General features: G+C 45.1%; 1 protein-coding gene and 1 long non-coding RNA gene across 5 annotated transcripts in view; one reads left to right on the top strand and one right to left on the bottom strand.

Moving 5' to 3' along the window:
- Positions 1 to 27,346, bottom strand: part of ITGB6 (integrin subunit beta 6) — a 195,406-nt gene that overhangs the window by 129,928 nt on the left and 38,132 nt on the right. For all 4 annotated transcript variants that reach the window (XM_063933652.1, XM_063933654.1, XM_063933655.1 and 1 more), the window contains one exon: positions 9,689 to 9,784. In XM_063933652.1, the coding sequence (XP_063789722.1) occupies positions 9,689 to 9,784 (96 nt within the window). The remainder of the gene's footprint in view (positions 1 to 9,688; positions 9,785 to 27,346) is intronic.
- Positions 8,036 to 27,346, top strand: part of LOC134944790 (uncharacterized) — a 129,499-nt gene continuing 110,188 nt past the window's right edge. The window contains exon 1 of the long non-coding RNA XR_010181953.1: positions 8,036 to 8,247. This is a non-coding gene — a long non-coding RNA (uncharacterized LOC134944790). The remainder of the gene's footprint in view (positions 8,248 to 27,346) is intronic.

Raw genomic sequence — 27,346 nt, 5'->3', positions numbered from 1 at the left:
TTGCTGGTATTGAATTGTTATTACGGGTTCACTTTATCTATTGAAGATAATCCAACATACACTGAAATAACAGGGAAGTGGCTAAGGGGGTAATTCCAAGTTGATCGCAGCAGGAAATTTTTTAGCAGTTGGGCAAAACCATGGGGGTCATTCCGAGTTGTTCGCTCGTTACCGATTTTCGCTATATTGCGATTAGTCGCTTACTGTGCATTCACAAGGTTCGCAGAGCGCATGCGCTTAGTTATTTTACACAAAAGTTAGGTATTTTACTCACGGCATAACGAGGATTTTTCATCGTTCTGGTGATCGTACTGTGATTGACAGGAAGTGGGTGTTTCTGGGCGGAAACTGGCCGTTTTCTGGGCATGTGCGAAAAAACGCTGGCGTTTCTGGGAGAAACGCGGGAGTGTCTGAAGAAACGGGGGAGTGTCTGGGCGAACGCTGGAACGAAACTGACTGAACTGATCGCAATGGCTGAGTAAGTCTGGAGCTACTCAGAAAATGCTAAGAAATTTCTATTCGCAATTCTGCTAATCTTTCGTTCGCAATTCTGCTAAGCGAAGATACACTCCCAGAGGGCGGCGGCTTAGCGTGTGCAATGCTGCTAAAAGCAGCTAGCGAGCGAACAACTCGGAATGAGGGCCCATGTGCACTGCAGGTGTGGCAGATATAACATTTGCAGAGAGAGTTAGATTTGGGTGGGTTATTTTATTTCTGTGCAGGGTAAATACTGGCTGCTTTATTTTTACACTGCAAATTAGATTGCAGATTGAACACACCACACCCAAATCTAACTCTCTCTGCACATGTTATATCTGCCTCCCCTGCAGTGCACATGGTTTTGCCCAATTGCTAACAGAATTCCTGCTGCGATCAACTTGGAATTACCCCCTAAATTCATATGAAAAATAAGATACATACGATATGATGGTGGCACATTCCAGCAGCCAATAGTTTACAAAATTATGCCTTTCATATGCAAGTTATTATTGATTATATAGTGCAACCAAGTTTACACAGTTTATTTTGTTGGACTCTAGTTAACTTACCAGTATGGTTTTGGAGTGTGGGAAGATACACATGCAAACATGAGAACATACAAAATCCACACAGATATACCATAACTAGGAATTTAACTCATCACCTCAGTGCCGAGGCAGCAATGCTAACCACTCACCACCGTGTTGCTCACAGTGCTTATACTAGCAAGTAAGCGAATGCTGGTGAATATTTTGTTATTCCTTGTTTTTTCTATACTTCATGAGTATACTTCCTACTTTTTCCAAAAAAATATGGAAATTGTGATAGTGTCACAACTAGAACCAGTCCAATCAAATACTAGATAGATAGATAGATAGATAGATAGATAGATAGATAGATAGATAGATAGATAGATAGATAGATAGATAGATAGATATGTGCCATTTGGTTGTTGACTCTCCCACTTCTGGAACAATAAGGAGAACCATATCATGAACTCTGTTAAAATGATAAACTTGGAAATTGCCCATCCAATGACCCAGCAAACCTTTATAGAAGAACCTTTCTTTCTTTTCTAAGAATGCATCCAGATGTAAATGGGACAATGACATAAAAATAAGATAACATTTCCTTTGTCAGTTACCAAGTACGTGCTGTATCAAACATTAACCATATTTTTCTGATTATTGTTTCACATTCTTTAAAATAAATTGAACATGACAGTTCATGTTCAAATCACATCTGCTCCGTGGCTCCCCTGTAATATGTCGTTCAGGGCGTGTTAAGGAACGGGTTACAGAATCATATTTTCTGCAACATAAATAGGAAGTCTGCTTTTTATTATAAAGTGTCTATAGTGAATATTGAAGTGTTTGTTTTTCTCATACTGAAAGATCAAACACTAATATTTAAGAGAATGTTAAGACCTATAGTGTGTATTTTTATTATACATATTTATATTATACATATTGTGACTTATGTTCTTCACTGGGCTGCTAGACAAAGCATGGCTCCGCATGGATAAATGAAACACTTGTAATCTGATTTGCAGAACTATTTTCCATATTTAGGTCTTTAGTTCTATTTTGTGCTGAATATATAATTTCTGATTCAAACTGAAAAGGTTGTGTAGATTACAATCTGAGACCTTACTGTAGGGGTTGATGTAAAGTTAGTAGAATGATGTAGAGTTAGTAGAATGCCACATGCTAACAAAGGGGGTAATTCTGAAGTGGACGCAGACACGTCCGAATGTATATCCGCAGCAGCAGCCTATTGACCGTCCGCGGTCTATGTGTGTAGTAGAGTGGTTTCATGGCTCCTGATCCCTCTGCGTACTTCCCGGCCAGAAATGCCTACTTGATACCAGTTTACGTAGATGAGATCCGACACTGTTGCTACTGTTTGAAACTTACTTTAGGGCTCATGGTGCAGCACATGTGCACATCATATTTTCTGATTCAGACGCGTGGGCAGCCGTCTCAAAATTTAAAACAGGGACATGCGTCCGTTTCTTCAGACGTGTCTGACTCAAGTTCACTCCCATAGTTAGCACATGCATATGGGCCAATGCAGATCTGCACGGATTTGGTATAAAACCTTACAACAAGAAAACTGGAACAGGTGAGTGAAGAGGTTCTCCCTTATAGTCAGAGTTCGGTAAAAGTGTGTTCACGATACTCAGGTGAAAACCAGCAAGTAGGTGCATATATGTCTTTTAAGAGGCGTAGCTTGTGCACCTGGCATTTCCATACACTTTTCTCTTGAGTAATTTATGCCCATTTTGCTACTAATACTGCATCAGCTCACATAGGTGTCAATTCAATAAGCCACTTGTGGCTGATCACAATTAAAATGAAGTAGTGCCCACACCTACTGTATTTACTGTAGTGGGTATCTGTCCTCCATAGAGATGTGCAGTTTGGTTTTCCTGAAATACCAACACACCCGAACTTAGGGGTTCCGAGTTGATTCGAGTCCCAGTTTAGAATCACATTGGGGTTCCGAGTAGAACAGAGTCCTGGCTCGGGGCTGTTGTCAGTTCAGAACTGAGCTTTAAAAACCAAACTTGGGTCTTGGTTTACTTTTAGCTATTGATTTTAGCTTCTTTTTATATTATAGCTGTTTTTATAGATTTTTATAGGTTATTGTTTATCAGTGTTTATCGATTTTAAAGGAATCCAAAACCAACAACTAAATCCAAACCAAAACACTTGAGGCTGGTTTTACCAAAACACGATGATGAATTAGAACCAAAACCAAAACACGGGGGCCCGCGCATATCTCTAGTCCCCCCTGATTAATCTAATTCAGAGTGCCATCCCCGGTGCGTGTTAAGTAATCTGTGACAGGATTTTGTGACAGGGGTTTAAATACCTGCTATCATGCCCAGGATTGTTTTTTTTCCATTTTTATTTTTACTGTATTTCATTTTATTTCAATGAGCCTGTTCCAGGTTTCTTCTACTGTCAGCATTGATATATTCATTGTAAACTGTTAGATTTATATTACACTGGATCTTTCATTGCTAGTAGTTAGGAGAGCAGATCTCCATTGCGGCTCCTCCAGAATGCAAGATGGCTGTAGTAAAATCCTGAATGGCCATGCTTATCCTAGTGAACTGTACATGAATGCTGAATTAAGACCATATAGAGCTCTAGACAAGATCTTTTAGGCCCAGCTCATATAATAATCCCTGCCAAAATGCCTTTCACAAAGCATTCCCTTTTCTCCATACCACTGTTTATTTACCCTATACATGATAACTTACATGTACTGTACATGCCACCAAGGTTATTTCTCATTTTCCCTACTCATATTTAGAATTAAAATACATACTGTACGAGTATCTATTGTTAGTGCTGTTATATCAACATTGCACAAAAATGCTCCTTTCCCTTTAACAATTGTTTAACTGATCCCTCTCCCTAAATATGCCCCTCACGCCCATCCCTCCCAAAGTACTCCTCTGCTACACCCTCTCTAGGTGCGAGTCTGACCCCTCGTCCCCAAATGTGCTTTTGTGCCCCTCTTCACGTGTGCAGGTGAACTCCTCTTCTCATATATGCCTTTGAACCCATTGCTCCACATGTGTGCATTTGAACATCCCTACCCATGTTTCTCTGACCCAGCCCCAAATGTGACTTGGCTCCATGGCTGGGGGCTGCCGATCAGAAGTAGCAATGGTAAGTGGAGACAAGACCATGTTCAGTGTAGCATAACACTTCCATTCTATGTTTGGGCCTCAAGCAAGCATTTGTGTTTTTTTTCCATTACAGGGAAAATACAAAGATTTCCAATGGATAATAATTTAAGAAGATTCCCCGTGGATCACAAATTCCAATGGAATACAAATAATGATTTCCGTGGATTACATTTACAGATGAAGATCCCATGTATTGTGTGTGGGAGTTATTCCTCATTATCCAGGCACCCAGCCCATTGGGGTCCCGGAAGCTTTCCGGCACTCTTTAGAACATTCAGCCCTGTAGTAGTGACCACCTTTGAACTGGTCTCCACTAGTGCAGGAGAGCCCTCGATCATTGTCTCCCAGTTTAGTAACACAGCCCCCCTGTTGATGAGCATGAAGGCTCCACTGGTTTTTATATTCCCTTGTACTTTGTTTTTCAGAACACAGAATAGTTTTGCTGATCACAGAGACACAGGAAATATTGCTCATTATAAACTCATTTCATTTTAAACCCAGCATTCTTGTTCGAGAAAAAACATCATTAATCAAGGGATACAGTAATTTAATTCTACATATTAAATCATTGCGCAGGCTAGATTTACCAGAGCAGTATACAAAGCACAGCAATGATACCTATCAGAAAAAAATATACTGTAACATTTTAAAATGCTGGGCTCGTTGCATGGGACCCTATCTATTAAACCCCTTTATTATTATTGACCATACATGCATTTCACTAGATGCACCCATATTGTAATGTCAACCTACTTAGAGCCCATTCTGTGTACACTAAAGCTCAGTATAATTGCGTTCTTCAGTTCTGATTCGGTCACAATTGACCGATTTGTTTTTTTTCTGAGCGTGCACTGAAGCCGCAGTGCACATGTGCTGCTGCAGCTCTAGTTGCAGTTTGGAGTTAGCCGCAGCCTGATTGACAGACTGCAGGCACTTGGGGGCAGAGACAGGGGGAGGCTTTAAAGCAGGAGGTGCATTGTTTCCATTTTTGTGGCATCCCAAGCCAGCAACTGTGTCCACGGATGCAGATTCTCTGGCCCCAGCAGTCTAGTTGTTGCAGGCATTCTGAGTAGCCTTAGAGATGCTCAGATGCTCACTGGTTGGCCCGATGATAGAGATGTAGATCCAACGCTGAATCTTCAAACGTCTTTTTTAAAAAGTCAGCTCCTGTGGTATTAGCATAAATTCTCAGATCCGCTGCTACCAAAGAAGCAGCAGCGACCTGGCCACGTCCAGCTCTGAATCAGTCCCTTCATCCTGAGTAGACCCTCTACCCCAGGGGTGGGGAACCTCAGGCCCACGGGCCGTATAAGGCCCGCAAAGCCACTTGATCCGGCCCTCCCAGGCTCACCTAACCAAGGGAGATGCCGGGCGCCCGCTGAGATTTTGTTACTAGCGGGCGCCTGGCTTCTTCCCCTCAGCAGCAGCCGGAGGCAGGAGCTCACTCCTGAGCTCCGGCTTTCGGCTCTGGCAGTGAGCGTGTGTGCCTGTGCGGTGCTATGGAAGAGATGTCATGATGTCCCTCCCATAGTTCTAAGGAGCGGGCAGCCAGGCAGAGGGCAAGGGTCCGGAAGCAGGAGCGGAGCTGGTGAGTATTGTGCTTTTACTTTCTTTAAATGTGTGTGTGTGTAAGCGGCGCTACTAGGGATCATATCTAATAGGGGCATATCTACTGGGGGCAGGCTAATTTTTAAGTTGATCATTTTTGTATGGCCCCCGAAGGATTTGATAAATATCCAACTGGCCCTTGGTAGAAAAAAGGTTCCCCACCCCTGCTCTACCCTGAGAACTGGATATGCTCACTGGTACCCTATTGTCTCAGGAATTATGCACAGAGTTTTTGGATGCTTATCATTCAAGGAAAACACATGGAGGAGAAGGGATGCGGTCAGCATCCCAGTGGGTGGGATGCCGGTGGTCATGTGACTGACGCCATCTTGACACCACTCTGAATCCCGGCACCGGAACACACCCCGCCAACATCCTGCAGGGGGGGAGGGCCATAGCCACCCCCCCCCCCCCACCTTCCCAGAGTCTTAGCCCTGGCCGCCACCCTTGGAGATTTAGCCCTACTCACCCCCTCTATCTTAGCCCTAGCCGTCATCCCAGGTGGGTTAGTGTTATGGTAGGGGACAGGGGAGGGCTAAAATATTTACCCAATTCCTTGTCAGCATTCTTATTGTCGGGATGCCGGTGTTGGTCATGTGACCGCCGAAATCCTGACAGCCGGGATCCTGTATCACACCCGAGGGGAAGTGAGAGACTTGGACATATACGACACTGTGTTATGGAGCAGATCGTATTGGTAATATAGCAGACAAAGGGGTCTATTTATTGACATTATTTTTACTAAAATAATGTGAAGAAGGGTGTTTTCACACCCTTTTCACATTATTTTAGTATCACCTGAATGTATTAAAGGGCATTTGGAGCAGTTTTCATGAAAAACTGCTCCAAACCCTTTAATTCACTTTTTTTTTCTAGTAACCCACATCACATTCCCCATACTTATAATGGGAAATGTGATGTGACCAAATTTACAAAAAAAAATGTGAAAAAATACTGCAGTATGCCCTGTGATAATCTCGCCAGCTCAGGCTGGCGAGTTCACAGGGCAGCACTGTGATAATGTGGCATTTGTCCAGCTTTCTCTGTCCCTGGCAGAGAGAGCTGAGCGGGGACCCGGCAGAGTGATCAGCTATGTGTGTCCGATGGACAGACAAGCTGATCACAGTGTAAAAAGAAAAGTAAAAAAGTAAAAAAAAACAAAAATAAAAACTATACTCACCTGTCCAGGGAGCCGGTGTCCGCAGCTCCGGTGAGCGCTGCCATATGCTGCGCTGTGAACCCAGTGCAGTAAAGTGAGGCTTCAAAACGGCAGCGCACTTTACAGCACCAGGTGTCACAGCGTAAGAGAAGGACCCGGCACCCAGCAGCCTCCTGGAGCAGCGCGGACTGGCTCCCTGGACAGGTGAGTATATTGATCTTCGGGGGGGGGGGGGTCCGCAGCGTGCGGGGGTAGTCGCGATGGGGGGGGGGGTCGACCGGGCGGCGATAGCGGCTATGTTGGCGGGGGCGGCGCATGCGCAGCAGCACATCGGGGTATTTTTTATGAAAAATACCCTGATGATGCTGCGAAGAGGCATCACAGGGACAGAGCTTGACCGCAAGCTCTGTTCCTGCATGCGATAATTGGTACATCCCTGCGATGTAATCAATTAACGCAGTGTGAGTTGGGGCGATTTTATCACATGTCATCCGCATCCTGGATGCGGATAGTGATAAATAGGCCCCAAAGTCTCAAACAGTAAAGAATCTGTATGACTATATGCCTATTTTGTGAATTCATATGTGCACTATGATATATGATGATGCTTGAGTGAGTAAAGTGGAAATACATACCTCCCAACATGACCCTGTCCAGGAGGGACAGAATGCTCTGCTCCTGGACTTCCTTCTTAATGTATGATTGGCATCACCTGTGGTGAAACACCTTTCTTATCCATTAACCTGTTCACAGGTGCCGTCAATCACAAATTAGAGAAATCTCCAGAAGCAGAGCATTGTGTCCCTCCATGTTGGGAGGTATGAAAAAACCATAGGGATTCTTGATGCTCCAATGTTTGTGGTGCTAGTGAAATGTGAAACTACTTCTAGAATAAAATATAAATTCTATTCTTTCACATGCTGCTTGAATGATAACGTTCTATTATTCTTATGTGGAGGCCTGGAACGTTAGCTTCTTCTGCCCCATTGTTAATCTGGCCCTGTGTGCATGTGTCTTGACTCTTGTTTAACAGGTGCACTGGGATCTTAAATGAATAGCAGACAAAGGCGTCAATCCAATTACCTGCTAATACACTATAAGGCAGTCTGAACTCGCACAAAACTGCAAATTTGGGCTGAGATTGGGTCTTGAGGGGGGGCGAGGTAAGGTGCCATTGCAAGTGTTTTAAGGCCACCGCAACAGCAACTCTTCATGGGTAATTGGACTGACCCCAAAATATTCCTTCCACTGTATTGGAACTGGAATTTTCTTTATGTGAGTGACATTTCTTTATGTGAGTGGCATTCCCTTACTTCTATATTATGTACATAAATTACATTTGCATGCTGAACTGTTATAGCCATCATAAATAATTTTCAATATAGGCATCTCACTTTTTCCCCATTTGTTTCCCAATGCACTTTTATTCCTGATATACTGTACTGTAATAGAATGACTTGGGGGATTCGCAATACATTAATTAACCTAAGACAAACAGTAATAAACAGCTATTTGTGGTTGAGTTCTGAAAACTTGGTTTCTAGAACTAAAAGGAGGAACATGTTTCCTGACGAAATGGTATGGCCTGGGCCATCTTAATGTATAGTCATATTTGGCAGCTGCTCATGGCCACACAATTCTAGGGGCCTCCAAGCAGGGGCGAGTGGTGGTCATACAATCAGAGCAGCGAGGCAGCATTCTCTACCTGCCTACCAGCCTGCAGCCAGAAAGTGAACGGCTGTCGGCACGCTGATTGGTGGATGGCTGGAGCTATCCACCAATCAGAGTGCTGACAGACATTCACTGTATGAAAGCATGTAGCGAGACAGCACGGGACCGTAGGAGCAAGTTATGATGTTTTTTAATTGATTCCCTTGAATGGGTGTGTAGGGGTCCCAGTGCACTGCTTTGCCCAGGGCCTACAATGCTGTTAAGATGGCCCAGGGTATGGTACCAACAATGAAGGTTCTATGGGACTGCAATGTGGCTGCACGCATCAAAGCTTGTCCCTGATTGTTAACTCATTTATATGGCATTGGCTGTTGCAGCCTATGGGCTACATTAGGAACCAACAATTAAATTAAATTAGCTCTTAAATTAAGTATGCAATATATATTGATATAGTATGTCGTGTAAAAGCAAATGCCTTGTTTACAAAATGCCTAAAATCACATCAAATAATACTGATGAAAAGTATTTCCTTACCTATATAGCTTTTTACAAATAACCATGGGGTTTATTCCGACCCGTTCGCTCGCTGCGTTTTAACGCAGCAGAGCGAACGGGTTCCTGCTGCGCATGCGCTGGCGCCATAATGCGCCTGCGCATGCCAGACGGCCGAAGGCCGTAGCAGGACAGTGATCGCATCTGCCTGATTGACAGGCAGAGGCGATCGATGGGCGGGAGGGGACGAAACGGCGGTGTTTGGTCGCCGTTTCGTAGGCGTGGTCCGGCCAACGCAGGCGTGGCCGGACCGAACGGGGGGCGGGCCGCAGTGGCTGCATGATGTCATTCGCAGCCGCTGCGCGCCGGGGAGCAAGGAGCTAAAGCTGCACTGGCCGGGAGTTACTCCTGAAGTGCAAAGGCACATGATCATGCTGTGCTAAATTTAGCACAGCTATGATCAACTCGGAATAACCCCATGTTCATTTTTACTTTAAAATACATAGATTTTCTAGCAGTAGAGGAGTATTGTAATGAATGCAATGAAATTCCAGCACATGTTTCATTCTTACCTCGTATAATGGAACCTGATTTTGAGTAACAGCAAAAATGAGCAGAATGTTATTCTCCACCAGCTTTTCTATCAGTTGCCCAAGTGTTGGATATTCCTGAAAGACATAAACAGCACATTCTACATACTGGTATAAATCAACAGAAACTGACTTACTGGCTAGATATAAAAGTTTTAAACAGTGACTGGGCCTCATTTAGACTTTGATTACTTTTGAGTTGTGAATATATGTTCATATATCTCCATATACTGTATGTCCAACTTAACACACAGTGATTTTTCTATGTCAGGGATAAAACCAGTATACAGCGGGGGTCCTCTTTGAAAGCATCCTGATGTGTTTAATATCAGCACAAGTCAGTAATGATCACCTGTGAAGAACACTTATTGCACTTTACAAAAAATAACATTTCAAGATGCATTGTGCAAGAGCGTACATCAGGGACGTGCGGTGAGCTAAATAGCTCAGGAGGCACTGGCTAGCACCAGAGGCAAATTTACATGCAATATATGAGCCAAAGCGTACATCTGGGCATTATACCAGGTGCAGCACTGCAGTATAAACTCCTGGAAATTTGGTGAGTTTTCTGATCAGAGATGTGCGGAGAAGTTAGCCAGGTGAGGCACTGCCTCCCCTGCCATAGAATTTTTACTCCAGAGTTTTGGCTATAAAAATTATTAGAATAATGCAAAGAAGATATTTCAAACATATTCTTTGTATTTTTTATATACTTTATACAGTCAAAACTCTGCCACGAACGTTAGTATGACAGGAAAGGCTCTGCCTCACCTGCCTCACCCCACCGCATGTCACTGGCATCAACTCCGACCCCATACCCCTTTAGTGACACCACCAAAATAAACATAACTTTGACACTTATTCCTAATGTAATCCTTATTTATTGCTTGCATTAATAATGGCAGTGTGGGATCACCAGGCTGTTCTTAGGGGTTGGGGTTACGTGGCCGGCGCATTGGGATCCCGGTGGTCAATATACCGACGCCGGGATCCTGGCAGCAGAATGCCAGCGGGGGAGGGGGGGGGGGTTGTGGGTCGGGCGAGCGCAACAAAGATCCTTGCAGGCTAATTTCGCTCGCCAGCAGCGGGCCTGCTGTGCTCGTCACAGGTTCTTTTCCCACTCTATGGGTATCGTGGACACCCACAAGTGGGAATAGCCCCTGTTAGCTGGTATTGTGGCTGGGGGCATTGTCAGTCTTCGGTATCCCAGCGTTGGTATGCTGACCACTGGATCCTGTTCACCGGCCACGTAACCGCATCCCGTTCTTAGCACAAGTGCCTATTTTCTCCAAGCTGGGCCAAAGTCAAGGTTTTTGTGTGTGGTAGAAATAACCGCCTTTGGGACATTGAAGGGAAGCTCTAGAACCCCCCTACCTTTATCTTATGACAATAATCTAGTGATGCAAAATGAAATCTTTTGGCACTGCTCTTACAGAAGAGGTACAATAGTATAACTACTTTGTACTGTAGTAGGAATGGCTGCACTGACTCCACCCAGCATCTGCTCTCGGCCTGCGTAAACTCCTACTCTTTGGTAAATGTGCTTATCTTGCTCTTTATAAATTTGCACTTTGGTGAAATTCAGGATGGGCCCGCCACCTCCACTACCCTGCACTCGGCTCTGCAGTTCCTAGTCTGAAAAAACAGGATCCACGAGTTTTCCATTCCCCTCTGCGTGGAATTCTTGGCTTTCTACTGCTTGCAATGCCCTGCTGAAAGAGGCAGAGAGGAGCAGGGCCCAGAGCAAGACAGACAGCGCGTATAGATGTGTCCCTGCTCATCTTAAATAATATTCACAATCGCGGCAAATTCGCACCCGTGACCAGTTTGCGGGTATGATGAGCAGAGACACATCTGTACATGGATCTGCTCAACTGTTGGATCCCATAATAATGGCTATCACATCTACTGGGACAAATAGGAGGTTGTAGACTTCTCATTTGTAAAAGACCTACACAATGACATGGCTATATCAATCATTATCATGGAATCTACATTTCAAAGCATTTCTGTAGCTGTTAAACATTAATTGCGTAGTTCAGAAATTAATAAAGTCCTTTGTATAGTATAATACTGCTATAAAATATTTGAACTTATCAGTACAGTAGATAAAAACACCTTAAAAGAAAGATTGCGTGAGAGATATTTTACATGACAACCTATAGAGAATCTTTGGGGTCTATTTACTAAAGGCCCATACAGACGGGCCGATGCGGGAGAGATGTGTGCTGAGCGAACCGCTCAGCACACATCTCTCCCGCCGCTCAGCACAGCACGATCTGTGCTGAGCGTGCGGGGGGAGACGGGGGGGGGGAGCGCTCACTTCACCCAGCGGGTGAAGTGAGCGACACGCTAGATTGGCCTGCACGGCAGGCCAATCTAGCACCAGCGATAGCGATGCACGGGGCTGCGCTTCGCTATCACTGTGGGGGGTACACACGGAGCGATCTTGCTGAAAATCTAAGCAATCTGGTCAGATTGCTTAGATTATCGCTCCGTGTGTACCCCCCTTAAGGCTTGGGGCTAAAAGTAATAGCCTGCAAACGGGAAGTGCGGGATGTCATGCGAGTCATTTAAGGTTAAGAGAAGTTGGGCACTACAGACTCCACTACCTTATACCTGGTACAAGCCTAGAAGTCCACATACAAGCTAAAACGGGGATTCGGCAGACATCCACTAACAATACAGGAGACCAAGCTTCAAATAGGACTGGGTTGCTGCTCGGAACAAAGCAAAGGTCTGTCCTTAAGAATTCTGTGGACTTTTATCTGCCAGCATTGCAAATTGCCCCCAGGACTGTGGCATAAGTTTCTTGGAGTATATACACCAACTGACTGCTCAACTTCTTGTATGGTAATATACCAGACTAATTGCTGTGCTTGCCCAAACTTTTAATATATTTATATATATATTTCTTTTATATATATATATATATATTTTTTTTTAATATATATATATATTTGATGTACATCTATGAATTTTTAGATTAATTGTTACAACAAATTCTATATAATAAAACCTAATTGTTTTTTTTTTCATATCCAGTTTTCCAAGCGCTGTATATATTGCTTTTTCTTGGTTGTGCCATAGAAATGATTGCTACTTTCAAAAATTCTGTCCAGACTTGCACAAAATCCTGCACTTCCTGCTTCTCACAGACTATTACATTTAGCTCCAGGAGTGATAAAGTGTAGAGAGATAAATTCCCAGCCAATCAGCTACTGTCATTTTTCAAACACAGCCTGTTACATCATGGCAGTTTGCTCGTATTTTATCTCTCTCTACTTTATCACTGTACAAGGTTTAATCTATAGACCCCACGTGAGAGTTCTTCTGTTTTTGTTTTTTTTTAGGTAGCAAACCAGGTTGGTTTTACCACTTTAAAAAAATCAGGAGGACATACGCTCACGCAGGGGGGGTTTCCGAGTACCTGGAAACCCCCCTGCCGACCAATCCATCGGAGATATATATATATATATATATATATGCAAAGCTAGCAGGCTCGGCACTCACTGTTGGGCTCTGTTACTTGCTGTGGTGCCTTCCGCGAATGTTTCCATCCCAATGCAATCTCTGTAAAGCAGCGGCACTCAGCAGTCTTGTTAGTGAAAAAAAGCCGTTTATTTCGGTCCTACGCCGTTTCGGGGGTGTACCCCGTCTTCAGGGACAATACAGTACAAGTGCAGTGCTAACATATTCAACCTTATATAGCCACAAAACAAGTGCTCATGAATGATTACTGTTTGATGTGACTCACCTGTCCAGCGCTGTCGATTCCCGCCGCGTCTGGCCGCTGTGTGTACAAGACTCACATGGATGACGTCAGCGGTCAGCGCCAGACCGGGAGCTCCAATCAAAGAGTTAGTGTGGATGTTGCTACGCAACCGCTGTGAATATCAAAAACATAAAAACAAGTTGTTACTACAATTCCGTGCCTGTTAAAATAGTGCACATCAGAGCTCATATTGAGCGTGCCACTAACTCCTATCTTATACATACTATATGCTATCTACATTAAAAACAAAGGGTAGACGTTCCTAACGGAGAATAGAATCAATTTTGGATATAATTGTATAATTAACGTCAGCTAGTTAATTAGCTATAATGATTAAATATATCTAAATATTCCAATAACTGTACTGACTGTTTAATCTAAAACTGTACATAGCTCTCTTCATAATAATGTGATTCTATTGATGTAAACAATCACTATATGTTGCATCATGGGTAACCATACCATAGATAATTCCTCCGTAATCATATCAAAGCCCTAGAGTTAAGACCACTATCTGAACTAGTTTCATAGAAAGCACTGTAGACCTAGTGTCTCATTAAGACCTCCTGGGGATATGGTGTTTAAAGCATGTATCCATCTGCACTCTTTCTGCATCAATATTTTATTACGATCCCCACCTCTGTGCATTGGGGGTACATGGTCTATAATTATGGCTCGTATGCTTGCTATACTGTGCTTGGCTGTCAAGCAGTGACGAGCCACCGGCTGTTCACTCATCCCTTTCTCAATGGCCTGTTTTATGGCGCTTCTATGTAAGGCCATTCTTTCACGGAACTGGCGTTGTGTCTTTCCGACATAGGTCAAACCACAAGGGCATTTCAACATGTATATGACATGGGTCGTGGTACATGTCACCCTATGTTGAATTTTAAAAGATTTACCCGTATGTGGATGAAAAAAATGTGAGCCAGTAAGTAGGGTGTTGCATGTTGAGCACCCTAAACAGCGAAAGCATCCACATTTAGGTCGTAAAAAATGGGTTTGCAGTTGTTTAGTGAGCGGGAATACATCAAGTTTTACTACTCTATCTCCTATACTGGAGCCCCTCTTGTAGCTGGGTAATACCCTAGAATCTAGCAATGCCGGTAGGGTTTTATCTGTGTTTATAATGGGCCACAATTTTTTGACCCTTTGTGTAATCCCCGGAGTCGCTGCTGTGTATTTGTTGACCCATGGTATTTTCTGTGTTTGCTTTTTCTCTATCTGATTACTTTTATATAACAACGAATCTCGAGAGGGATTCATGACTTTGTTCCTACTCTGCAGTAAATCCTGTCTAGGGTATCCTCTTTGCTCAAATTTTTGGACCATCTGGTCTAATGCTGGTTCTACCGCATTTGGATCTGAGATAATCCTTTTTGCCCGTAGGAATTGTGATTGCGGTAGTCCCTTGCGTAAGGGTAGAGGATGTGAACTAGTGTAGTGTAACAAGGAATTACGGTCTGTGGATTTGAGGTATAAGGATGTATGCAATTGTCCTTCCTGTAAAGTAATAATTACATCTAAAAAATGTATGTCACATGAGGACATCTGATATGTAAGTTTTACTGGACTACTGGTGTTATTGTGCTCTTGTAGTAAGCCCTCCAGGTGTTCCTGTGGCCCCTGCCAAAAAATAAGTAAATCATCTATGTACCTCTTATAGAAGTACATAGATGATATGCGGGGTGTACCAAAAAGTGTACTCTCAATGGCATACATATATGCATTAGCGTACGATGGGGCCACTGGGGACCCCATCGCACAGCCAGAGACTTGTAAATAAATCCGGCCATCGAACGTAAAATAATTACGTGTCAAAACCAAGGTAAGTAACTGCAGAAAAAAATCCACATTTGGACCCTGATATATGGGATTGTCAGTAATCAGATTCCGAACAGCCTCCACACCTGCATCATGCGGGATGCAGGTGTAGAGGCTGGTCACATCTGCACTGCACAGCGTTAGATCAATAGGTATTGTGTCCATGGCTTGTAAATGTTTCAACAGTGTCGTCGTGTCCTTGAGGTACGACGGAATCTGCTGGATACATGGGTTCCAGCAGAAAAATTATTGAAGGTACAACAAGATTACCAACAGCGCAGGGTTTACTCCTGGTTGAACAACACTGGCAATACACAGGAACGTCCTCAATATCACAGGAGATACCGTCGCCGACAGAATTATTCGGACCAATCGGGAACGAGTACTACAGCCAGTGAAGGAGAAGCCAGTAATAGTGCAGCAGTAGGCAATGCTTCCTACCCTTTAGGCATGGCCACCCGATCCGGGATTCCACCAAAGCCCCCACGAGGACGAGGAGGGCGGGGCAGAACAAAAGGCTACAATGCAAGACGGCCACCACGCCAATAACAGAATTAGTTATAAACCTGTCAACCACCCCTCTAACAGAAGAGGAAAATAGGGTCCTCTCTAAGGGCCTTACTTTTGTTCCGACGGTCAAACCAGACCCCTTCACTGCCAAAGTTGAGAACTATAAATTCAATAGGACTTTACGCTTAAAAGAGCACTTTGGAACTAGTGCCAATTCTACAGCATATACATCTGTTCCGGACAAACTTAAAAGGATAACACCGAGGTCCAAGTTTGACCCTAAAACTAATAGTCCGTCGATCAGGACTTTCTCTCGCCTGACAGAGTTGGCGTATCAGGACGAAGGGGCCAAACCATATTATACCAATCTGAACAAACAAGAATTATCAGCACTGAAAGATCTTTCAAAAAGAACTTACATCATTATTCGCAGTGCAGACAAGGGGGGCGCCATAGTGATACAGGACTTGTCAGACTATATCTTGGAGAGTAGACGCCAACTGTCTGATCAAAGTGTTTATAGTCTTTTATCGTATGATCCAACAGCAAAATTTAAACAGGAGTTGGATGGCATTTTGACACAGGCTAGTGAGACAGGGGTGCTGACTTTAGAACAGAAAAAAGCATTGACAGTGGAGTTTCCGCAGACACCGCTGTTCTATACAGTACCAAAGGTACACAAATCAGTAACAAATCCTGGCCGACCTATAGTTTCGGCCAGGAATTCTCTATATTACCCCATAGCTATTTTTCTGGATGCTTTTTTGAACCCATGTATCCAGCAGATTCCGTCGTACCTCAAGGACACGACGACACTGTTGAAACATTTACAAGCCATGGACACAATACCTATTGATCTAACGCTGTGCAGTGCAGATGTGACCAGCCTCTACACCTGCATCCCGCATGATGCAGGTGTGGAGGCTGTTCGGAATCTGATTACTGACAATCCCATATATCAGGGTCCAAATGTGGATTTTTTTCTGCAGTTACTTACCTTGGTTTTGACACGTAATTATTTTACGTTCGATGGCCGGATTTATTTACAAGTCTCTGGCTGTGCGATGGGGTCCCCAGTGGCCCCATCGTACGCTAATGCATATATGTATGCCATTGAGAGTACACTTTTTGGTACACCCCGCATATCATCTATGTACTTCTATAAGAGGTACATAGATGATTTACTTATTTTTTGGCAGGGGCCACAGGAACACCTGGAGGGCTTACTACAAGAGCACAATAACACCAGTAGTCCAGTAAAACTTACATATCAGATGTCCTCATGTGACATACATTTTTTAGATGTAATTATTACTTTACAGGAAGGACAATTGCATACATCCTTATACCTCAAATCCACAGACCGTAATTCCTTGTTACACTACACTAGTTCACATCCTCTACCCTTACGCAAGGGACTACCGCAATCACAATTCCTACGGGCAAAAAGGATTATCTCAGATCCAAATGCGGTAGAACCAGCATTAGACCAGATGGTCCAAAAATTTGAGCAAAGAGGATACCCTAGACAGGATTTACTGCAGAGTAGGAACAAAGTCATGAATCTCTCTCGAGATTAGTTGTTATATAAAAGTAATCAGATAGAGAAAAAGCAAACACAGAAAATACCATGGGTCAACAAATACACAGCAGCGACTCCGGGGATTACACAAAGGGTCAAAAAATTGTGGCCCATTATAAACACAGATAAAACCCTACCGGCATTGCTAGATTCTAGGGTATTACCCAGCTACAAGAGGGGCTCCAGTATAGGAGATAGAGTAGTAAAACTTGATGTATTCCCGCTCACTAAACAACTGCAAACCCATTTTTTACGACCTAAATGTGGATGCTTTCGCTGTTTAGGGTGCTCAACATGCAACACCCTACTTACTGGCTCACATTTTTTTCATCCACATACGGGTAAATCTTTTAAAATTCAACATAGGGTGACATGTACCACGACCCATGTCATATACATGTTGAAATGCCCTTGTGGTTTGACCTATGTCGGAAAGACACAACGCCAGTTCCGTGAAAGAATGGCCTTACATAGAAGCGCCATAAAACAGGCCATTGAGAAAGGGATGAGTGAACAGCCGGTGGCTCGTCACTGCTTGACAGCCAAGCACAGTATAGCAAGCATACGAGCCATAATTATAGACCATGTACCCCCAATGCACAGAGGTGGGGATCGTAATAAAATATTGATGCAGAAAGAGTGCAGATGGATACATGCTTTAAACACCATATCCCCAGGAGGTCTTAATGAGACACTAGGTCTACAGTGCTTTCTATGAAACTAGTTCAGATAGTGGTCTTAACTCTAGGGCTTTGATATGATTACGGAGGAATTATCTATGGTATGGTTACCCATGATGCAACATATAGTGATTGTTTACATCAATAGAATCACATTATTATGAAGAGAGCTATGTACAGTTTTAGATTAAACAGTCAGTACAGTTATTGGAATATTTAGATATATTTAATCATTATAGCTAATTAACTAGCTGACGTTAATTATACAATTATATCCAAAATTGATTCTATTCTCCGTTAGGAACGTCTACCCTTTGTTTTTAATGTAGATAGCATATAGTATGTATAAGATAGGAGTTAGTGGCACGCTCAATATGAGCTCTGATGTGCACTATTTTAACAGGCACGGAATTGTAGTAACAACTTGTTTTTATGTTTTTGATATTCACAGCGGTTGCGTAGCAACATCCACACTAACTCTTTGATTGGAGCTCCCGGTCTGGCGCTGACCGCTGACGTCATCCATGTGAGTCTTGTACACACAGCGGCCAGACGCGGCGGGAATCGACAGCGCTGGACAGGTGAGTCACATCAAACAGTAATCATTCATGAGCACTTGTTTTGTGGCTATATAAGGTTGAATATGTTAGCACTGCACTTGTACTGTATTGTCCCTGAAGACGGGGTACACCCCCGAAACGGCGTAGGACCGAAATAAACGGCTTTTTTTCACTAACAAGACTGCTGAGTGCCGCTGCTTTACAGAGATTATATATATATATATATATATATATATTTTTTATGGAGCGGAGCGCAGGAGGAAGCTCTGTCCGTAACGTGGCAGAGCTGCCTCCTTGTACATGAGATGAGAATCCGCTCGGTGAATGCAGAGGGAGCTGCAGCGAGCAGCTCCTCACAATCACTTCCACTTCCACTGGGGCTGGCCGCTGGACTGGCCGGGTGAGAGACAGCGGCTGTCTCCCTTGACTCTGGTGAGTGTCTCGCCGTGTGTGTGAGGAGGGGGAGGAAGGGGGAGAAGTACCTTCGAGGGGGGTGCCGGCGGCAGTGGGAGGGGGGGAAGCAGGCATCTTTAATATATGATGCTGGCTGGCTGAGGGCCGCACTCTCTAATGTCTTGCCAGCTTGCGGGTGAAGGTGTGTGTGTGTGTGGGGGGGGGGGGGGGGGGGGGGGACAACGTATATATAAATTGATAGTGGCAGTGTTTTATTTTTGTATGAAAGAGGTGAAGGTGTAAGCTATGTGTGTATGTATGTTTTTATGCTGTGTGAATATCTATGCTGTGTGTGTATGGGATCCCGTCAGCAGAATGCCAGCAGGGGGGTCGAGCGCAATGAAGCCCCTTGCAGGCTCGCTGCGCTCGCAGTGTCGGTGGTGACCAGCTGCCGCCACAGGTTCTATTCCCACTCTATGGGTGTTGTGGACACCCACGAGTGGGAAAAGTCCCTGCTAGTCGGCATGCCGACTGTCGGGATTTACAGGGGTGCTCCAGATCACCTATCACATAACTACATCCCATATATATATATATATATATATATATATATATATATACACATACACACACACACACACACACACACAACCCCCCCTGAAAAACCTGCATTTGCCCTTGGAGGATGTTCACAAAAGGGTCTATTCATGAAGCTGTGAAAACACACCCTGTTACATACCTCCCAACTGTCCCGATTTCAGCAGAACGGTCCCGCTGTTCAGACACTGTCCCACTGTCCCTCCCGCGGGTCGCAGTGTCCCGCAGGCGGGAGGGGCGCAGTTGGGAGAACCTGTGATCACCGCTGCTCTGCTTTGCAAAGCAGCCGGAGATCACTGAATAGATGCCGCATGCGCGCGGCATCTAAACAGTGCGGGGGTAGAGGAAGGGGCTTCCCAGCTGCTCGAGGAGCGCTGGGCATGCCCCCAAAATGTCGTAGTGTGATCCCCCGCCCCCTTATCCAGAGGCCCTGCCCATTTCCGCTAGGCTCCGCCCAGCTGTGGGAGTAATTTACTGTGGCTAATTGACCCCTCCAACCCAGGATATTCAATTGCCCCAATATCGGCACTCATCTGGGATTTTCTTTCCACCTGCCCGAGGCATACGATAACCAGTCCTATCAGTCCTGCGAAAAATGTCCAGGAACCTATACCAGTTACTGTGTGTTTTTGTGAGAAAACTGGAACATTTTTGCGCAAAAATTGGGGTAGAATTGGCTAGTGCAATTCGAAATATCAATGAAAAATTGTTATAATACCCCTTTTTCATGCAAAAATTTAGTGGGCCAGTTGAATATCTCTATGTGTGCCTTTTGGTACTCCATTTGCACTGAAGTGCATGCATACTCTGACGCTCAATCGCTCACTTTGGAGGCCACACTAAGACCGTAATTCTGCACCTGCTGTAGGGCTCATGCAAGTGTTGATAGTGTGATCAATGGTGGTTTGAAGATGCACCAGGCAATATAACAGTGTGTGGATGCTGAAAGTGGGTGTTTCAGTCCTTGCACATACATACACATGGATGTCCACCAGGATAGGACACTGTAGCGGTATTTGCATAAAGTCACAAATGTGCGACCGCCAGTAAACTCAGCCGCCGTCTCCTCTTTGTCCACCGATGAATCAGGCCCTATGAGTCCTAAGCTGGGTACACATCTATGCAATTTTCAGAAAGATCACATACCTCCATCTCAACTGTCCCGATATTTGTGGGACAGTCGCGTTCTTTTGGGAGTGTCCCTCCCGTGAGTCGCAGTGTCCCGCGGTGGAGGGGGGGGGGCAGTTGGGAGGCTCCTGTCACTCGCTGCTCTGCCACAGGAGACAGGATCTGGGGGCATGCCAGCAGCTCGCAGAGAGTGATGGAAAATGGGTGTGCGGCTAGTGATCGCGGCACTCCCATGAAGCCATGCCCTTCTCTATAGGCCATGCCCTTCCGGTGGCGCACATTTTTGCTGTGCCATTGAGTTCCGCGTTGCTATCTCCCGGTCTTGGGAGAGATGAGATCACCTTATGTCGGCTGATAGGTTCGATAATTGCTGAGATTTGTACAGTATGCAGGAGCATTGGCCAATAAACAGCTTCAAACGCTCCTGAGGCAGTGAAATCAGGACACTGGATCTTATGCCCTGCTTAAATATAGCTCAGCGTGTACAGCAGAGGTTCTCAAACTCGGTCCTCGGGGGCACACACAGTGCATGTTTTGCAGGTCTCCTCACAGAATCGCAAGTGAAATAATTAGCTCCACCTGTGGACCTTTTAAAATGTGTCAGTGAGTAATTAATACACCTGTGCACCTGCTGGGTTACCTGCAAAACATGCACTGTGTGGGCTCCCGAGGACCGAGTTTGAGAACCTCTGGTGTACAGGGTGCACAGTGATCAGGTAATTGCTCTGAGGATCGGAGCATTTATCTGATCTGCAGAAAGATCTGCAATGTGTGTGCCCAGCTTTATAATGTTGTGATTAGCTGCAGTTCTGTTTACTCCAAGCTGGCTCTGACCTCTCCCATTTCCATTTCACTTACACCCAGGAGCCAGGGAGGAAAAATACAGAATGTGCTTTTACAGCAGTAAACCTTGACTATTAATCCATACAATGAACACATTTCCTCATCCCTTATATCCTCCCTTTTATGCCTTTTTTGTGCTGCACCTATTCCTTGGAATTCAAGCAGAAACCAGCTGTCCCTCTCATGATCTGGAAGCATTAGACAGTGTTATACAGCTAAGCATAAGCTATGGTTGGCCAATGTATGCCTCTTCTATTAAATCCCTTGTGTCTTGTTCAATTGTAAGCTCTTCAGAGCTAAATTGTTTGTTTTCATCTGCCCAATGTAACCTGCGGCAAAATATGTTGATATATTGTTAGTAAAATTGTTAGGGTCTCCTGCCCTGTGCTGCCACGTCGTCATGGCAACCGGGAGACAAGTGCTAGTGGAGTAACCTGAGCGCAGCTGATACTCCGGTTCGGGTCTTTTGCTGTGCAGTGGTTATAGGCTCTGTGCACGGCAGGGGATCCGGTGCTGGTTTTTGTGCTCACAGTCTGTGAGGTCTGAGTGGGGCGTGGACAGCACCTGCTTTATAAGGCCTCTTTTCAGGGTAAGCAGATGCTGCTGAATCTTTGTTGGTTAGTCAGTTCATGAAAGTTAGCCAGTACTGTGTAGCTTTGTATTTGTTTGTTGCTTACTGCAAATAGGCCTGGGGATTTGGTATTACACTCTGCCAATCCAGACCTAGCAGTAAGACTGGAGTCAGTCGTTTAGCTTGCTGGGGTTCTGTTACTACTCTGTGAACTTAGCAAGTTTGCGGCTGTATTCTAAGACTTGCCTGTCTAATCCTGTCTCACTGTGCTAGGTGTCAGGGGTCAGTTTAGTGGCAGTAAGCTAAAACCTGTGCACTGCAAGTGAGAATCAGGATTGTGGAGTCTCTCCTTGTGTCTATCATTCCATCTCTGACCAAGGAGTTTACTGCCACACCTGTTGGTAACCCTTTAGGGTTTTGCTGTTGCCCTTAGCAACAGCATTTCGGGTTCTCTACGTATTAAAACACAACATCTTGCTATTTCCATCTGAGCAGTTCTAATACAAGGGAGATACCCAGTTCCTTAGCCTCTGGGCTTCTCTGTTCACTTTGTGTGTATTTTGTTACCCTATCACCTTCTGTGTACGTTATGTCATATTCCCCAGTTTGTCTGTGAGTCCATTTGTTTTGCATAACAGTTCTGACACCAGTACTTTCCTGCAGGCACTGGTGTGCATAACATATTCAGCAGCCTAATACTCCTGTTGAAATTTTGTGGGAATATGGAGCATACCCCTCAAAATACGTTGCAACAGGTGGTCGATCAGGTGCAGGTCCTGACTCGACAATTTAATGATTTGTCCATTAAAATGCACACCTCCCAGGCTGCTGGCGGAGCTCCCGCAGCAGCAGCACCTGCAGGGGTTAAGGAGCCGAAAGTAAATCTCCCGGATCGTTTTTCTGGAGATCGCTCGCAGTTCTTTTGTTTCAAGGAGAGCTGCAAGCTATACTTCCGGCTTAGGCCTCAGTCTTCTGGGTCGGAGATTCAGCGGGTGGGCATAGTGATCTTCATGCCCCCAGACTGATACGCTCTTTCTTCTCGCAGTTCCCCGATAAACCCGGTGGTAGGGGTTCTTTGACCCCTCGTCAGAGGGGGGGTACTGTTAGGGTCTCCTGCCCTGTGCTGCCACGTCGTCATGGCAACCGGGAGACAAGTGCTAGTGGAGTAACCTGAAAGGGTGAACCAGTCCTTGGAGCAGTTCCTCAGGTGTTATGTCTCCAAGTGTCAGACTGACTGGGTTGCTCATCTGTCCATGGCGGAGTTTGCCTATAACAACGCGGCTCACTCTGCTACAGGGATCTCTCCCTTCCTTTGTGTGTATGGGCATCATCCTAAGGCCAATTCTTTTGACCCCCTGGACTCCACGCCTGGTGGTTCCTCTGTGGTTTCGGTCCTTAGAGGTATTTGGCGGAAAGTGAAGAAAGCCCTTGTGTCTGTGTCATTAGTGACCAAAAGGGTTTTTGATAAGCGGAAAAGACCCTGCAGCTTCAAATTAGGAGACTTCGTCTGGTTGTCAACCAAGAATTTGAAGTTGAGACAGCCATCTCATAAGTTAGGCCCCCGGTTCATCGGCCCTTATAAGATCACCAGGGTTATCAATCCGGTGGCATTTCAGTTAGATCTGCCCCGTTCTTTGGGTATCAATAAAACATTTCATTGTTCCCTTTTAAAACGGGCGATTAGTAATCCTTCTTCCAGTGGAAGACCTTCCCCTCTTCTGATACGTGGCCAGAGGGAGTTTGTTGTTGAAAGGATTCTTGACTCCAAGGTGGTTCGGGGTCGGCTGTCATTTTTGGTGCACTGGAAGGGATATGGCCCGGAGGAGCGGTCGTGGGTGCGCAGTTGTGATCTTCATGCCCCCAGACTGATACGCTCTTTCTTCTCGCAGTTCCCCGATAAACCCGGTGGTAGGGGTTCTTTGACCCCTCGTCAGAGGGGGGGTACTGTTAGGGTCTCCTGCCCTGTGCTGCCACGTCGTCATGGCAACCGGGAGACAAGTGCTAGTGGAGTAACCTGAGCGCAGCTGATACTCCGGTTCGGGTCTTTTGCTGTGCAGTGGTTATAGGCTCTGTGCACGGCAGGGGATCCGGTGCTGGTTTTTGTGCTCACAGTCTGTGAGGTCTGAGTGGGGCGTGGACAGCACCTGCTTTATAAGGCCTCTTTTCAGGGTAAGCAGATGCTGCTGAATCTTTGTTGGTTAGTCAGTTCATGAAAGTTAGCCAGTACTGTGTAGCTTTGTATTTGTTTGTTGCTTACTGCAAATAGGCCTGGGGATTTGGTATTACACTCTGCCAATCCAGACCTAGCAGTAAGACTGGAGTCAGTCGTTTAGCTTGCTGGGGTTCTGTTACTACTCTGTGAACTTAGCAAGTTTGCGGCTGTATTCTAAGACTTGCCTGTCTAATCCTGTCTCACTGTGCTAGGTGTCAGGGGTCAGTTTAGTGGCAGTAAGCTAAAACCTGTGCACTGCAAGTGAGAATCAGGATTGTGGAGTCTCTCCTTGTGTCTATCATTCCATCTCTGACCAAGGAGTTTACTGCCACACCCGTTGGTAACCCTTTAGGGTTTTGCTGTTGCCCTTAGCAACAGCATTTCGGGTTCTCTACGTATTAAAACACAACATCTTGCTATTTCCATCTGAGCAGTTCTAATACAAGGGAGATACCCAGTTCCTTAGCCTCTGGGCTTCTCTGTTCACTTTGTGTGTATTTTGTTACCCTATCACCTTCTGTGTACGTTATGTCATATTCCCCAGTTTGTCTGTGAGTCCATTTGTTTTGCATAACAGTTCTGACACCAGTACTTTCCTGCAGGCACTGGTGTGCATAACAAAAATATGATAATAAAAACAAAAAAAATTGAGGGAAAAATGAAAAAAATGCCTCACACTGTGAAAAAATGCTTTTGGTATGCCAAACTTATTTTTTAGGCTTGAAAATGCTGATGTCTCTGAGGGTACAACATTTTGCACAGGGGCATAACCAGAACTTTGTGGGCCCCATAGCAACATTTTGAAGGGGCCCTTGTCCTAATGCTTCTAGAATCTAGAGAGACACCTCTCTGCAGCAGCTGTTAATTTTATGCACCATAATAGTGGCCTAGTTCATTTTCTGAACCATAGTAGTGCTCAATGCCCTTTCCACACTATTTAACTCCCAGTTCGAACATTAAAAAATATGCATGCAAAAAAAAAAAAACAGAGAATAGCCTTGCAGGAAAATACTACCTTATACCCAGGGGCGGATTGGGAACAAAAAGCGACCCTGCAAAAATTTGTACTAGTGGCCCCACATGGGTAAGGTCTAGCCATGGGCCATGGCAGCAGCACCCTCCCCCCAAGACTTTCCAGATAGTGGGCATGTCCAGCATCAAGGGGGAAGTTAAAAAGAAATAAAATTAAATATTATGAGCACATTATACGATACACCTTCAGAATTTAGGACACTATATAATTCTTTAGAAAGATAGATTTTCTTGCTTATTACACCAACCGTATCCCAATCACTATTCACTCAATCTTATATGTCAGCCAAGCAGGCAGACAGAGCATACACTAGATCAGTGATTTTCAACCTTTTTCAATTCGCGGCACACCGATAAGAGTTTAAAATTGCCAAGGCACACCATCAGTGCGCCACGGGAAAAAAAAACACATTGGCCCCCACAGTAATTAAACTGACGGGATGCCGCGATCGGTATACTGACAGCCAACATCACGTTTGTCGGTAAAACATATCTAATCCTTAATAATGCCATACACTTTCCCCCCAGTAATTCCACACACTGCCCCCCCAGTAATTCCACCCCATTGCCCCCCCAGTAATTCCACCCCATTGCCCCCCATAATAATTCCACCCACTGCCCCCAATAATAATTGCTGCCACCCACATCCCCCCCCCCCCCCCCACACAGTGATTCCAAACATTGCTTACATAAATACATTTTTTATTTTAAATATAAAACCTGCATCTGTAACGCTGAGATGACAGCATGGATGGAGGAGCAGCAGTGGCCAGTGGACGGACGGACACTCCAGGCAGGAATGCGACGTGGAATGGCCAGTGGACGGACGGACGTACACTCCAGGCAGGAATGGGACGTAGAGTGGCCAGTGGGCGGGCGGGAGGGCACTCCAGGCAGGAATGAGACGTAGCGTGCGTGACCTATGAGTCACACACGCGGAAGTGCACACTGCACAGCGCTGTCCGAGCCGGCTATTGATTCCGGCTGGCGGCGGGTCTCTGGCTGGCGGGCGGCAACGGATCTCTCTGGCGGGCAGCGGTGGGGAGCATATCTGGCTGCCGGCGGCACACCTAGAGACCGCTCGCGGCACACTAGTGTGCCGCGGCACAGCGGTTGAAAATCGCTGCACTAGATCATCTGCAATCACAGGCTAAGTGGCAAAGTAATTTTCATATATGCAAATTATTTTGCATCTTATTCATTATGTCTATAAAAAGGACCACATGTCCACAAACAAAACAGGACCCACGGGTGCGTCGGCCCACCGGGGATCTTCCCTGTAAACCCTATGGCCAATCCGCCTCTGCTTATACCCCACACAGTAATGCCCCAGACACCATATTATGCCCCACACAGTAATGCCCCTTGCACTATATTACGCCGTACACAGTAATGCCCCTAGCACCATATTAAGCTATGCCCCACACAGCAATGCCCCTGACACCTTATTATTATTATTATGCTTCACATAGTAATGCTCATGCTCCTTTATAAATTATACCAATGCCACACTACTCGCTCATTGTCAGGGGTTGACACCATTTCATCCCACTGCCGCTGCTAGTTGCAGCATTTTGATTCCAACATCTGACCGACCCCCCCCTCCCCCCTGGCACTTCTGGGGGCAGCTGCTCATGCTTGCCTCCTTTCCCTGAGCTTCCTCTAGTAAATGTCTCTCCCAAAATGGCCACCGCCTCCTCTAGCATCCTTCAGAACTATCTCCTCTGAGGCCATTTTGGGAGGGACCTTTTCAATAGTATTCCATGTTGTTGGCCATATCCTACAAACTGTGCTGGTAGTGATTTAGTTGATGTTACTTGTGCACCACAGTAGTGCCCTAGTTTATTTTATGAACCCTAGTAGTGTCATTGTTCACATTATGTAACATTGTAGGGCTGCCAGTACACATTATACAACACAGTACCCCCAGTTC

Source organism: Pseudophryne corroboree, chromosome 7 (assembly GCF_028390025.1).
Source record: "Pseudophryne corroboree isolate aPseCor3 chromosome 7, aPseCor3.hap2, whole genome shotgun sequence".
Classification (NCBI taxonomy): domain Eukaryota; kingdom Metazoa; phylum Chordata; class Amphibia; order Anura; family Myobatrachidae; genus Pseudophryne; species Pseudophryne corroboree.
The sequence above is the reverse complement of the archived record's forward strand: the minus strand, read 5'-3'. Positions and strand labels throughout refer to the sequence as shown.